The sequence below is a fragment of the Mixophyes fleayi genome, chromosome 7, assembly GCF_038048845.1.
Source record: "Mixophyes fleayi isolate aMixFle1 chromosome 7, aMixFle1.hap1, whole genome shotgun sequence".
NCBI lineage: Eukaryota > Metazoa > Chordata > Amphibia > Anura > Limnodynastidae > Mixophyes > Mixophyes fleayi.
Genome location: NC_134408.1, coordinates 70,125,300 through 70,141,308, shown reverse-complemented (window position 1 = coordinate 70,141,308; position 16,009 = coordinate 70,125,300). Strand labels below are relative to the sequence as shown.

The 16,009-nt window shown below is 42.9% G+C and overlaps 1 protein-coding gene across 5 annotated transcripts in view; it reads left to right on the top strand.

Moving 5' to 3' along the window:
• The window catches only part of TNRC18 (trinucleotide repeat containing 18), a 655,441-nt gene that overhangs the window by 559,394 nt on the left and 80,038 nt on the right, over positions 1-16,009 (top strand). For all 5 annotated transcript variants that reach the window (XM_075179957.1, XM_075179958.1, XM_075179955.1 and 2 more), the window contains 2 exons: positions 2,187-2,351; positions 2,615-3,774. In XM_075179957.1, coding sequence (XP_075036058.1) covers positions 2,187-2,351; positions 2,615-3,774 — 1,325 coding nt within the window. The remainder of the gene's footprint in view (positions 1-2,186; positions 2,352-2,614; positions 3,775-16,009) is intronic.

Genomic DNA, 16,009 nt, shown 5'->3' with positions numbered 1-16,009 from the left:
CAGCATTCCAGCCTGTCTCCCTGCTCTCTGACTGATCTCCTGTATACCGACTTGGCTATCCCTGGTTCTGCTTCTGGATCTCCCTTCGGCCTGATTGCTCTTGCTGTATCTGATCTTTGGCTTGCTGACTCCGAATTGCATAACCCCTTGATACCACGTTTGCCAGTATGGTTTCACCTCTGCCTGCACAACCGCGTCTGTTCACCATCCACTCCTCTGATAGCTAACTTTGAGGGCCGAGACCTGCATGTCCTTTGCAGCAAACTCCAAACTTCCTTGCGGGGGTCCCTGGCGAAGACCGGAGGCGTGTTTAGACTCTTAGCTTAGCAACGCAAATATCAGCAAGTGGCCTTCAGACCCTGTGACTCGTGACAGTCCGCACCCGCATTCGCTCAGTCCCTCAGATCTCTGTTGACGAGCCTGCAGTCAAAGTGGCACCCTGCTGCACATATGCTGGTCCTGCCCGAAAATTCACCTCTATTGGCAGGAAATCTACTTGCTCATATTAACTATCACTGACGTCTGCCTGCTTCCCTCTGTATTATACACAATGTTGCCAAGGCCTATCCCTAATACCCCCGCCAGTCACACAAATTAATCCGACACATATTAAATACGGCAACATGACTCATAGTCGCACACTGGAAAAACATCTCTCCACCTTCTCTTTCCAGTACTATTCAAAATGTGTGGACCACCTATCGCATGGAGAGCATAACAGCCATGTTACACAATACCCATACTTCCTTCCAGGAAGTTCCTTCACTATAGAGCTACCCCTCCTTTAGCCACAATATATTCCCACTTGCTACACTCTCCCCAACTGCCCTCACAACATTAGAGTTTCATTGGTGATCAACATTACTCCACCACTCTCACATTTACTGAATAATCCCCTTCCTACCCTCCTTTTTGCCCTGCCCCTCCCACCCCATTACCATCCACCCTATTGTTCGTCTTCCCCTAAAAACTCAGGTATAAAGATATCCCTTGGTATACACAGGATTCTCTCTTTAGTTTAGACTCTCTGTCTTTTGATGTTGTCTTGTTGATAACCACTGTACCTATGCTCTTGTTGATTTATTATTGGTTCTTATTCTTATTGGTTCTCACCTTTCTACCTTGCGAAAACCAATACAAAAGTTTTATTTTAAAAACAAATATATATATATATATATATATATATATATATATATATATATATTGTCATATAGACAATTTTCACCACCCCTGGTACAAACGATAGAATTTGGTTTCAAAGTAGCATAGTTGTTTGATAATGCCCTAATTTTCTCTTTTTCTGGTTTTATGTAATTACATTATAACAAATAAAGATGCAAATTACTAAGCTCATTTATATTCATACATGCATCGGCTCGCTTGGGATACAAATTGCCAGTAAATTCTTCATGTAATTTAACTTTGTCTTTATAGCATATGCATTCAAAAATAATTAAATAAATAACTAAATAATTTATTGTGACATGGGCACACTTCAGGTGATGCACACACGAATACATTCATTGTGACCCTAACATTAGATAGACCGAGACCAAGTCAAATAGCCACTCGCCGCTATCTGGCATCGGTCACAATTGAGCAATGAATCAGACAGGTTTAAATAGTTTACACTCCTCCTACAGACCTAACTTGATGGATAGATGACACTCCCACCTTGGCTGTAAAAGAGAATTTGTTGCAGGTGCTCTGTTTGATTGCAGAGACACACTGTCAGGCTGCTGCCTGCTGAGGAAAATATTTTTTTTTAAAAAAACACTTCAAAATATATAAGTTAAATCAGACTCTTTACTATTATTTTGTCACACATATGTCCTCCACCTATATCTCTTTAACTTTGGTGAACTACTGTACAAATGTGTAACTCTTTTTGCAGCCTTTCTCTGCAGATTTCCAGCAAAATACATGTCTCCTCTTTTAGAAGTCTGTACAAACACCTCCCTTTGTCACAGTATATTATTTTCGAATATTTATTACTATCAGAACCATGTTTCTTTTAATTAAATTAATTGAATTTAAATCTGCCAGAACAAGTTGTGATGCAATGCCACCTTTTACATACTTCTAAACAGATTAACTATTCCCAGCTTCAAATTATCAAATTAGATTAGATATCTGATACTTTGTTTAATTTGCTACTGTTATCATGCCTTGTTTTTAATATCCAGGTGCAGAGCCATCTCCTGCTCTGCTGGTACCTAGTGCTAAAAGAAAAATACGCAAGTCTAGCCAGGAAAAAAATGATGTGAAGGAAGGCAGTATAATGAGTAGTGAAGAAATGATGTTCAATCGAAGACCTAGGGGACGTAAACCATGCATCAAACAGATATCAGGTTTGTTTCTTTAATTATAAATTCAGTGCTTTCAGTGTGGAAACATATTTTGTGTTTATTGCTTCTATTTTATCTTTTGGTTTCGAGAACATATCTTGTGCATGTTCTACAATGTATATAGGAAGTTTATACCATACATCTAAGTATGGATTAATGTGTTGTACTTTTTAGGAAATATTCAATGCTGGCACCAACTGTTTTAGAAAACATAACTTGCAGTCTTATACTTTCACATATTCACTGTTTTTCTTTTTGTATCACAGAAGAATCAAGAATTCAAGAGAATGCAGATGAAGATACCTCACAGGCAACTAAGATAAAGGAAGAAAACCAACTGAATCTGATATATCCAAACATAAAGACAAATAGAGAAAGTCTCCGACTACCACCAAAGATTTCTACAGCACCAAATGTTGGAAAGTATATAAAAGTGAAGAAAACCTTTTATCTTGGTTCTTTGTTTAGAAATATGGTTAGTGGAGGCTTGTATTGTGAATCAACAGGAAATGGTTTCAACCAGAGTGTATTAAAAGATAAGATAAAAGCAAAAAAGCGACCAAATTTAGAAGAACAGAAAGATTTTGTTCCCGTGAACAAAAGCTATAGGAAACGGGAAGCTCAACTTTTGGTGAAATTGGATCATGAAGGTGTTATGTCTCCAAAGTCTAAAAAAACAAAAGAGACCATGATGAGACTTGAGGATTCTAACAACATGATGAGAAATGATCATAAGACAATGATAAGTGGATGTTATTCTAATGTGAATACCAGCAAACCCAAAGAAAAGTTTTCTGACACAAAGCATCGAGCAGCAGAGCAAGATTTTGGTTCTGAAGCCTTTGACCATGCAGCCAACAACTCAAAAATAATGTCTGACCAGAAAATAGGAAGCCAGAAGAATGAAGGACAGCTAAAGAACAGTAACAGCAGCTCAGAGTCTGAGGAAGATGATGAGAGGAAGAAAAGACAGGACACACTACAACACAGCTCTAGTAGCTCAAAATCTTCAACATCTAAATCATCAACTTCTACCAGCAGTAGGTCCTTATCATCATCATCCTCCTCTTCCACATCTTCATCTTCTACCTCCAGTTCTTCCTCATCCTCTTTAACAGACGACGCTTCCTCAAGCTCAGAAGATGATGCTGCAAATGCTGCTTCCATCCTGCCAGATACTCAAAAGCACCATTGCAAATGCATGAGACCTGACAGCACATCTAAGACTACTATATACATTAGGCAACAAAAGCAGGAGCAGCAAAGAGCTATTAGATGCAAACCAAAGAAGAGAGAAGGTATACATTTGCCCACGACCAAGGAGCTGGCCAAAAGACAGAGGCTGCCCTCGGTAGAGAATAGGCCTAAAATTGCTGCATTCCTGCCTGCTAGGCAGCTCTGGAAGTGGTCTGGTAAACCTACCCAGGTAACTTTAAAGTTTTGTCTGTGCAAAATAAATAATATAATTATCATTTTATGGAGAATGAAATTATTAAGAGGGTGACATATAATACAATGAATATATAGTAAAGCACTTTTGTTTACAGAATATACCTGGTGGTATGTGAAGTTGTCAAACAAAATGAGAAAGATATAAAGAGGCAGTACTGTGTAATCAATAGATGTGTGCTGCTTTAGTTATTGTTACCGGTGGTAGTTATGTTCCCGAACATGACTACCGCAACAACACTTACCCCGACATCTTCACAGCGAATCTCGGAACCCCGACATGCTGTTAATATCGATTGTTTAATAAAATGACTTGCAATCATTGCAACAATTTAACAAGCCGCCAGCACAGAATCACTTGACTTTGAAGGCCGGCAGTATTATTGCTGGTCTTAAGGGTGCAATGGAAGTAGGTGTTGCCTGTACAATGTTGTTAAGAAAACTTCTATAATATATAGACACCGCCTCCTTCCAATGCACCCTTAAGACCAACAATAATACTGGCGGCGTTAAAAGTCACGTGATTCTGTGCTGGAGCCTTGTTAAATAGTCGCGATGATTACAAGTAATTTTTTTAAATAATTGATATTGTCTGAGAAATTTCCTGGAGGCGCCAAATAACTGTGATTTTGATGAGCAGGAGGTGGAAGAAGTGGTGTATCAGAGATTGTGGCTGTTGTCGGGAAATTCACTCCAAATAACATGAAAAACATTTGCAGCCAAATTGAATGGTAAAGTCCGACAAGAACTCCGACATAAAATTGATCCGGGCCAACTTAATTCCCCAGTCCCCGATGCTAAAGAACCAAACAATATGCTTTACAAACAGACCAGGGTGCACCGCTTTGGTTGCCCATCATGTTGACACTGGTGAGGCTAGCTTTCTACATGGTGAGCACCGAAATGTTGAGCATGATCATAAAGGAGGTAGAAGGAATACAGGAACTAGGCATCATTGTACCATTCAAAAGCCTGTGGGCAGCTAGTGCAGTGTTTGTGCCCAAAAGGGACGGTAGTACTCACTTTTGCATGGACTACAGATGACTGAATGATAAGATGCATATCCTATGCACATGTGGATAAGTTATTGGAGAGACTGTTGCATTTTCGCTTTGTCATATACCACAAAGCAAGGTGGCATAAGAGCGCCCTGCATTCACTACTTCGGTTGGGCTCTTTGAATTCACTGCCATGCCCTTTGGAATGAAGAACACCCTAGCGAACATGCAAATGCTGATGGCCTATCTCGCCAAGAAGATTCTGAGCCACGTGCCCGTACTTCTTCTTTCCTGGTTTGTGTGACCTGCCGTCTTTTGGGCAAGATCACACTCCCTGGATTTGAACAAGGGGAGGTGTGTAAGAATAGCAAGATGCCTATCATGCATAATAAAGGCTAGTTTGCTGTGTAATCACTACTCCCATCCACATTGCGTATTATATATATTTAGGACACAATAATTAAGTAGTGCGTATAATATTAGGTTAAAGTTAAGCTTGCAAATGTGTTCATCATAGGTTAAAAGTAAGTATTACAATGTGCAATGTTTCGTTGTTACTGTTGTGCCCAGTTGGCAAAAGTGTTCAAATTGTGTCAGGTCTGTTTAATGTACATAGTTAAGTGGGTATTATTGGGGAGTTAGAAAAATCCATGAGAGCCATGTGGACATGTCCAGATGGGCAATGTTCTGTCCAGCCCAGGGTTTTATTGGGTGGTTAAGTGGAATAGAAATCATTAGTTAGTTAGTTAAGCTCTTGTGTCAAGTTGTATATGCCTCCATAGTCAGCTGACTGAAAAAAAAATTGCCACATATCTTCATATCCGGGTATAATTAAATACTGTAAAATTATCTACTCATTATTATTATCAATAAAATAACATAGCTAAAATGAATTATATTGTTAATTGATTTGAAAGATAAATGTGCACACCATTAGAAAATAAAGAAACTCTTGTTACATATGTATTTGGTACAGTTCAAATAACAATCATAAACATCACAAGTAGTCTGGAGTCATAAAAAGTACACAAAGTTTGCCTGCAGACCTACTGGTGGACAATTTGGATGAGAATGCAAATTGTTGGACACTAAACATGCTGGGCATCTAAATATTTTGACAGAATCCTTTTTGTGTACCTTTTTATGATTACAGGCTACTTGGGATGTTTATGACTGTTACTTGAACTGTACATAATACATATTTAGCAAGATTTTCTTTATTTTTAATGGTGTGGACATATATTTGTCTAATAAATATATAATGTAATTAATTATGTTATTTTATTGATAATTATAATAAACTGACTATTACAGTTTTTATTTATACTTGGGCATTTATGATTCAATAGTTACTTATTATATTGTATTTACTCTTCTTATTTGTCCTTTTTTTCTTTATTTTTAATGGTGTGGACATATATTTGTCTAATAGATATATAATGTTATTATGTTATTTTATTGATAATTATAATAAACTGACTGTATTACAGTTTTTATTTATACTTGGGCATTTATGATTTAATAGTTACTTATTATATTGTATTTACTCTTATTTGTCCTTTTTTTCTACTTCTCTTTCATCTTGCATTGACTTTGGCTCCTTTTTATTGTTCATTCTGTTGTTTAGTTGTGGAGTTGCACATTTATCCGTTAAGCCTGATTTTTATAAATCTAATGTTATCTGGTCTAGTAACCTTAAAGTGGTTATTGTATGTTTGTGGTTTGAGAACTAAAAGTAACTGAAAGCTAGACTAAGGGAACCTGCACATTTTTGGTGTGCCTATATTTCGGTACAGTAACTGCATGTTTTATCTTTGAGGAGAACACGGCAATCATCAATACTTTTATGAAATCCATTTTCAGTACAGGTTATATCTTTTTCAAAAGAATTATGTGACTAAAGTAGAACATGCCACAATTCTTTTCTGCTGCATATTATGAGTACAAGGTAGAAAACTGAAGATAGTTAAGAAACATAGACATATATAGAAGATAGACAGATGGGTGATGATTAAGAAAAAACAAAATCTAAGTACATATAGCCGTAAAAAGAAAGGTATACAGACAGGGCCTGATTAAGGGTTCTGGCCGCCCTAGGCTAATATGGCCGCAGCGCCCCCCCCCCCCCCCCTCCTCCGAATATATAGGTGTATAGGAACACTCCTGAATATGAATGTTCAGGTGTATTCTCCAGCATTCAGACAGATTGTGCCATTGTCTCTTACCTGTTCTTGCTCTTCTCTCTTGCAACTTTGTTATCCTCTCACTGGCTTCTGGAAAGTTGGCGTCCTGTTTTGAAAATACAAAAATGTATTATAATGCAAACCCTGAATGATTAGGACCTTTAGTTAAAACAAAACACTCCAATTTGGCCAGATAAAAGTACCCCATTGGACAGGCATATATAAGCAATATCTGAATATTTGTTGTCAATCAAATACAAACCTCTATCAGCCCCATCTCACTAATATTTAGTATTCTAGTGATTGCTGAGACCACCCATGTGACCACCACACAGTCATGAGATTCTGCCCCCCAAAGCTGCTCTATTTTTTAAATACCCCCTGCAGCCATTTTCCTTAACCACAACCCCCCCTCCCCCCCCCACAGCCATTTTCCTTAACCCCTGCTGCAGCCTTTTTTTTTACCTCCCACCCTGCATCCATCCCCCTTGCAGCTTTTTTCCTTACCTCCACTCTGTAGCTATCCCCCCGTCACATCAAAACTCCCCTAGTCACATATATCAGCCCCCCTCCTCTGCCCTCCTTCATACATATCAACCTCTCTCCATCCCTATAGATTTTCATGGCAGCCCCCCCCTCCCACCCTATAGATTTGTATGACAGTCCCCCTCTCCCTCCCTATACATATGCATGACAGTCCACCCTCTCCCTCCCTATAGATATGCAGGGTAGTCCCCCCCCCTCCCTATAGATATGCAGGGTAGTTCCCCCCCCTCCCTATAGATATGCAGGATAGTTCCCCCCCCTCCCTATAGATATGCAGGGTAGTTACCCCCCCTCCCTATAGATATGCAGGGTAGTTCCTTCCATCCCTATAGATATGCAGGGTAGTTCCCCCCCTCCCTATAGATATGCAGGGCAGTTCCCCCCTCCTTATAGATATGCAGGGCAGTTCCCCTCCCTATAGATATGGAGGGCAGTTCTCCCCCTCCCTATAGATATGCAGGGCAGTTCTCCCCCTCCCTATAGATATGCAGGGCAGTTCTCCCCCTCCCTATAGATATGCAGGGCAGTTCCCCCCCTCCCTATAGATATGCAGGGCGGTCCCCCCCCTACCTATAGATATGCAGGGCAGTTCCCCCCCTCCCTATAGATATGCAGGGCAGTTCCCCCCTCCCTATAGATATGCAGGGCAGTTCCCCCCCCTCCCTATAGATATGCAGGGCAGTTCCCCCCCTCCCTATAGATATGCAGGGCAGTCCCCCCCTTCCTATAGATATGCAGGGCAGTTCCCCCCCTCCCTATAGATATGCAGGGCAGTTTCCCCCCTTCCTATAGATATGCAGGGCAGTTCCCCCCCTCCCTAAAGATATGCAGGGCAGTTCCCCCCTCCCTAAAGATATGCAGGGCAGTTCCCCCCCTCCCTATAGATATGCATGGCAGTTCCCGCCCCTCCCTATAGATATGCAGGGCAGTTCCCCCCCTCCCTATAGATATGCAGGGCAGTTCCCCCCCTCCCTATAGATATGCAGGGCAGTTCCCCCCTCCCTATAGATATGCAGGGCAGTTCCCCCCTCCCTATAGATATGCAGGGCAGTCCCCCCCCTCCCTATAGATATAAAGGGCAGTTCCCTCCCTCCCCATAGATATGCAGGGCAGTTCCCCCCCTCCCTATAGATATGCAGGGCAGTTCCCCCCCCTCCCTATAGATATGCAGGGCAGTTCCCCCCCTCCCTATAGATATGCAGGGCAGTTCCCCCCCTCCCTATAGATATGCAGGGTAGTTCCCCCCTTCACTTACCTGTAGTTGTGCCGGCGTCGCTCTTCTCCTCAGATCAGCAGATAGGAAGTGAAGACGTCCTGCTTCCTGTCTGCTGCACAGCAACAGGCAGCCTGGCGATTGGCTGTGTGTTGCTAACCACTGACCACCAATGCTTTTGATCGTCGAGCCCTCCATCCCCCCCGCGGCAACCCCCCCTCCCCCACCCCCCAAAAAAAAATGAATGAAAAAATACCCGCAGCGCCGCACCCCCGGGACCCAGCGCCCCAGGCTGCAGCCTGGTCAGCCTAGTGGTTGATCAGGCCCTGTATACAGAAGTGAGGAAATCTAATAAATAAATAACAATAATAAATTAATGAAAAACATGAAAGAAAAATTTTGTATGATGTGTTGAGATTAATGCCAGTTAATAATACTATGTTGATAATTCTCCTATAAAAAAAAGTTGAAAATGTTCTTGTATACTTTTGCATTTTCACAGTTATCTGAGTTTCCTTGGAGAGAATTACAAAACCGATAGCAAGTTTGAAAAACGACGTCTTTTACATTCAACCTTTCATAAATACTAACGGAGTAAATAAATTACCTATTTAGCCTAACAGGGGACCCTATTCATTGTATGGATTAATTATTTAAAACAAACATCCCCAGAATGTCTTTTTCTAATTATAGCTACAAAAACATTTCTTGTAAGCATAGAATTCATCTTTTCTGGAAAGGAATTCAGCAGACTAACCACCAGTTCTTCTTACAGCACTGGCTGCAAACTGGGGCTGTCTGACACTATGGAGGGGAGTAGGGTGTGAGTGGGAGGACCAATCATAAGATGCAGTCTCTCAATGATTGGTCCTCCAGCTAACAACGCTTCCTCCACCATCATCTTAAAGTGGTGAATGAAATTGATTTGCCAGTTCAGGAAAAATGAGTCCCAAAAAAAATGATGGTTGGTAAAATGTATTAAGTAGGTGGTAGTGCAACTTTATTAAAGTCAGCCTAAAGTGAAGGGACCACATTTTTTTTAACCTCTTCATAATTTCACCTTTTCATTCCCTTTATTAATGAGGTTGTCCACCTCTAAACCCTCTCCAGTTCTACTGTGTCGACATATTTAAGATAGTCTTAAATATGGACATTGCAATGGTTAAATTATGTTTCTATTATGTGCATTTAACCACCTTTTTATGCATCCCAGTATTATTTTAGCTTGTGCAGTCATTGCCTGCACTAAAGTTTCTGTCAACTAGTTCTCTGAATTTTTTTCTATCTCCGTTTACCTCAGCTGTACCACATTTAACGTGTAAGTAGCACGGCTCTTGTCACACGCCGGGCGTTCGGCTTCCATGCTCAAAACCCAGTACGCCATCTCCTTGTCTGGTCTGTGCATGCCGTCTAGTCATTTGCTGGCATTCCTGCCGTCTATTATAAAAGGCACCTCCTCCAGTTTGTGAGTGCCTGTTCCTTTGGTCACCTAACTTCTTAGGTGTTGGACTTGGCTCTCTTCTCCTCCATTCCCGTGCTGTCCACAGTCTATCACACCTCCTGTGAAATCTGCACCATTCTACTGGTATATCTCGTGCCGCAGACTATTGCACCTCCTGTGAAATCTCCACCATTCCAGTGGTATATCAGTTGTACGCAGACTATTGCATTTCCAGTGAAATCTACACCATTCCAGTGGTATATCTGCCGTCCGCAGACTGTTTGCACCTCCTGTGAATCTCCACTATTACAACGGCAATGTCTGCCATCTGCAGACTACTACTTTTCCTGTGGTTTCCACTATTCTAGTGGTATCGTCCTGTTGTTCGCAGGCTATAGCATCCACTGGTGCTCCACTGCTACTGTGGCTTCCTCTGCACCTATTTGAGCCTTCAAGCAACTGTGCTCTTATCTTCTATTTTCCTGTATTCCTCCAACCCTTCCGGCCTCCTCTAGAAGGCTTGGAGCTCCTTTGGAGCAGACACCATTAAGACCAAACCACCCTGCGGGGGTCCCTGGTGAAAACCATCTGCCCTGTTAGATTCCGTGCCTCGCTGTGAGTATCAAAAAACTAGGCAGACCTAGGATCCTAATTCCATCAGGACCGTAACAGTAAGAACAAGCCACACATGGATCCTGCTGGGGAACCATTGACTAAGGATATGCTCCAGCATCTGGTCATCAGATTGGAACAACAAGATGCGGTTCATCTTGTGGTCGAGTATACCCCCTGTCTCTACCCGAGACACTAGTCATGTCTGAATATATCAAAGAAAACCTGCAATGTGGGTCTATTAGATCTTCCACCTCTCCAACCGGAGCTGACTTCTACATCAAAAAGAAAGACGGGACGCTACGGCCATGCATAGATTATCGTGGTCTAAATGCAATAACAATGAAGAACTGATATTCCATTCCCCTCATCGCTTAACTTTTTGATTGTATCAAAGTAGCAAGGATTTTCACTAGACTAGGCCTTCAAGGAGCTTATTACCTTATTAGAATCAGAGCAGGCCTGTGATTAGTGGAAGACAGCGTTTAATGCCCGTGACAGCCATTATGACTATCTTGTAATGCCATTCGGCTTATGCAAAGCCCCGGCTGTCTTCCAAAGCTTTATGAACAAGATTTTCAGGGATCTCCTCTAGGTTTGTGTAGTTGTCTACCTCAACGACATTTTAATTTTCTCTCAGGATATCTCCTCTCATCGTCTCCATGTGGCAGAGGTCCTCACCAGGCGGCAGAGAAATCAACTTTTTTGTAAACTCAAAAAATGTTCTTTCAAACTCCCAGAAATATGTTTTCTTGGTTATATTGTTTCAGGGGCAGGCTTACAGATGGATTCTGAAAAGTTTAAAGCGATATTTGATTGGCCTCTTCCACTTGGTCTCAAATCCATTCAACATTTTTTGGTATTCGCCAACTATCAGAGGCGATTCATCTGAGGCTACTCTACCATTGTTGCTCCCATTGTATTGCTCACCCGGAGGGGCTCCCACCCCAAGTCTTGGTCTCCAGAGGCTCTTGAAGCTTTCAACTTTTAACTTCTCTTCTGCTCCCATCCTGAAGCAACCAGACACCTTCCTACCATTTTTTCTGGAGACTGATGCCACCAACGTGGACATTGGGGCTGTTCTTTCACAAAAGTCTTCTCAGAATTAATTTCATCCTTGTGCCTTCTACTCAAGAAAATTCCTTCTTGCAGAAAGAAATTGGGGACAAGGAGTTATTTGCCATGAAAGCGGCATTGGGAGATTGGCGCTACCTTTTGGAAGGAGCTTGGCATCCTGTCACCATTTTTACAGACCACAAGAATCCGTTGTACCTTCAATCTGCTCAATGCTTAAATCTTAGGCAGGCTTGGTGGTCTCTTTTCTTTTCCTGTTTTGACCTTCATATTACCTACAAACCTAGGGAGAAGAATAAGAAAGCAGACGCCTTATCTCGAGCCTTTGTTTCTGAGTCGGATCCGGAGGACGTTCCAAATTGTCCTAATTTAGAACCCAAGTGTCTTCTCTCATCCACTTGGTTACTGCTCCTTTACTTCCGCCGGGTAAGACTTTTGTTTCCACTTGCCTTCGGAAAACGCTCCTGACCTGGTTTAATTTCTCCCACTTCTCTGATCACACTGGTCCCTGCAAGACTGCTTTTGTAGCCACTTGCAACATATGCGCCAAGCATAAGTCCTCTCATCAGTCTCCTTCTGATCTGCTGCTAACACCACTCAAACCATGAACCCATAACAGTATGAACTTCATTAGGAACCTTCCGCCCTGTAAGAGGTTTGACACCATCTGGGTAGTAGTGGACCGGATTTCTTAACTGGTCCATTTAATTCCTCTCTCGGATCTACCTTCCTCTCCGGTTTTGGCTTTGCATTTCATTAAGGAAATGTTCCTTCTAAATGGCCATCCATCTGAAATAATCTCTGACCGAGGCATTCAGCATTGAAATTCTGGAGGGCTGTGTGTAAACTTCTCGGTATTTGGTTGAACCTATTCTCCTTTTACCATCCTCAATCAAATGGACAAATTGAAAGAGTTAATCAGGACCTGGAAACCTTTCTCAGAATGTTTTCCTCTGCCAATCAGGATAACTGGGCTGATCTCCTACCATGGGCCCAATTCGCCCATAACATTTATTTTCATGAATCCACCTCTGCCTCACTTTTCCCAGTCGTATATGGGCTTCATTCGCCTCTTCACAAATTTTCATCTCTCCCTCGCGCCCAAGTGCCTGCCGTTAATTCTCTGCAATGAAGATTCACTACCGTTTGAAAAAAAGTGAGGAGTTGCCTCCAGAAATCCTCTGACCGCTATAAGATCTTTGCAGACAAGAAGCGTTGGGCAGTTCCTCAGTTGAAAGTTGGAGACAAAATGGGTGTCAGACTGTGAGTGCTTCTTCCCGTGTGTTTAGGAACCGTGGCCGTCCACCATCCTGAGGGTCTGCGCATGTGCAGCCCTTTCAAACCTTCAGTACCTGTTCCTTTTAGTTAATTGGCTGATCGGGCAACACTCCCTATTTAAAGCACCTGCTGTCTATTCCTCGTTGCCTGATCTTGGAGTCTCATTCCCCATGAGCCTCTGAAGGTGTTCCTGTGTTTCCTCGTGTATTCAGCTCAGCTGATTCCTGTGGTTTCCAGACCGCTTCAACTCACCTGTGGTTTCCAGACCACTTCAACCCTCCTGTGGTTTCCAGACCACTTCAACTCTCCCGTGTTTCATCGTGACTACTCAGCTGATTCCTATCCGCTGTCTCCGTGCTCAACAGTTCCAGCTTACCTCAACTCTCCCGTGTTTCATCGTGACTGCACCAGCTGATTCCTATCCGCTGCCTCCGTGCACTACAGTTATGAGCTCACTTCAACTCTCCCGTATTTCATCGTGACTACTCAGCTGATTCGATCCGCTGCCTCCGTGCACTACAGTTATCAGCTCACTTCAACTCTCCCGTGTTTCATCGTGACTACTCAGCTGATTCCTATCCGCTGTCTCCGTGCTCAACAGTTCCAGCTTATCTCAACTCTCCCGTGTTTCATCGTGACTGCACCTGCTAAATCCTATCTGCTACCTCCGTGTATCTGCAGTGTCCTGCTTATCGCTACCCTCCAGTACTCCTCGTGTCTGCAGCCAGCTGATCCGCTCTCCGTGCTTCTACAGTGTTCCTGCCTGTGTCAACTCGCCTGTCTGCATTGGATCAACGCTCCGCTGATGTCTTCTCTGCCATACCACTTCTACTCTTCAGTGATCTCCAGGTGACCAGTCCTATATACTACTGCTTCCTGAGTATTGTTTCCATCGTTGCTGGTCTACCTACCTGTGCGCTGCACCTACTTGGATATTGCTTCCATTTCCCTGGGACTTCGCATCCTGCCGGCCTCCTGCCGCTCAGGTATCCCTGCACTCCTTTCTGACAGCCTGCTCTTCTGAACCACGGTATGCATACTTATCATTGACCTTGCTCGTGTATTGCATACCTTGCTGGACTGAGTTGTTCTTCTCTGGAGTTGCCTATCCACTGAGACTATTGCCATCATTTGACTGTGTTACCTTGTAGTCTGGATAGTTCCTGTGACTTTGTATATTTGTGCAGTGCTGCTCAGTTATTATACTTTGTGCATATCATTGTGGGATCAAGTTCAGTGTGCCCGTGTATACTCTGCATTACATTTATCTCCCCGTCCTCCTCCTCACATATATATTTCAGTGGTACAACTTGCTAGAGGCAGACCACTGATTCCTGTTCCATGTGTCACCTGTTTCCAGTATCCTTCCACATAGCAGTGGTACAACTTGCTAACGCAGACCACTGACTTCCCGGATACCTCCACCTAGATTCCGTTCCCTCACCTAGACAGCGGTACAACTTGCTAACGCAGACCGCTGACTCTCATCACCTCCTCGTTACTTCTGGACATTCCTCCTCACTATAGCAGTGGTACAACTTGCTAGCCGCAGACCACTGACTATCCTCACGTTTCCTTTGTCCGTTCAGTTCTTCGTGTACTATTACCTATATATTACCAGTGCTGCTAGTCATAGACTTTCCACGAGCATTCTCTACCATCTGCTGTCTCCTGTTCCGTGATCACCCCGCTACCAGAGTACCATATTACCACCTATATTGCTCTGGTAAGTCCATCACCTGGTGGTCCCTGGGTAAAGACTCCTAGTGCCCGTGACAGTAAGATCAGGCCATGACAGACCCAGATTCGGAACCTACAGCTAAAAAGATGCTGCAGCATCTGGTCACCCGTGTGGAGCAACAGGATGCTCGCCAACAGCTGTTAGTACAATGTTACTAGGCGTTAGCCTCCCAAGGAACATCTGGACAGAATATCACAGCTAATGTTGAAGCTCCTGTGCTCACCTCCGTTTCCCCAGTGCCATCCCAGGTGTCTACGGCTTCCACGCTTCACCTGCCTACTCCGTCAAAGTATGATGGAGACCCCAAAACTTGTAGGGGTTTTCTCAACCAATGCTCAGTTCATTTCGAGCTCCAACCTCAAAATTTCTCTACTCATCGTTCCAGAGTGGCCTATCTTATTTCATTGTTCTCTGGACAAGCTCTGACATGGGCTTTCCCTCTGTGGGAGAGAAACGATCCAGTATTACAGGATAGTGCCAAATTTATTTCTATGTTTCAAAGTGTATTCGATGAACCAGGTCGTGTAATCTCCGCTGCTTCCAGCATTCTCCGTTTACGTCAGGGTTCTCGTACAGTAGGCCAGTACGTCATTCAATTTAGGATTTTAGCCTCTGAACTTCAGTGGAACACTGAAGCATTAATTGCCGCCTTCTGGCAGGGGCTCTCCGATAAAATTAAAGATGCACTGACTACCCAAGAGCTACCCACGTCTTTAGAAGATTTGATTTCTCTCTGCCATCGTGTAGACATGAGGTTTCGTGAAAGGGAATCTGAAAAAACAACTTCAGTTAAAGCACCTCTTCGCTCAACCCCTCAACGTCCAGCTTCATCTCCTGTGATCCCCATGGAGATAGGACGTTCCAAATTAACTTCTGAGGAGAGGAACCGAAGAGTAAAGAATAGACTTTGTATCTATTGTGCTGATTCCACACATATGCTCAATTCTTGCCCTAAGAAATCGGGAAATGCCAGGCCCTAACTAGTTCTGGAGAGGTGAAGTTAGGGTCCCTGGAGTCCTCTCCATGTTCTACGAAATTAAAAGTCTGCGCTTTTGATGTTACGATTTCTTTTGCTACCAAATCCTTTGAGTCCCAAGCACTTATTGATTCTGGAGCAGCGGGAAAT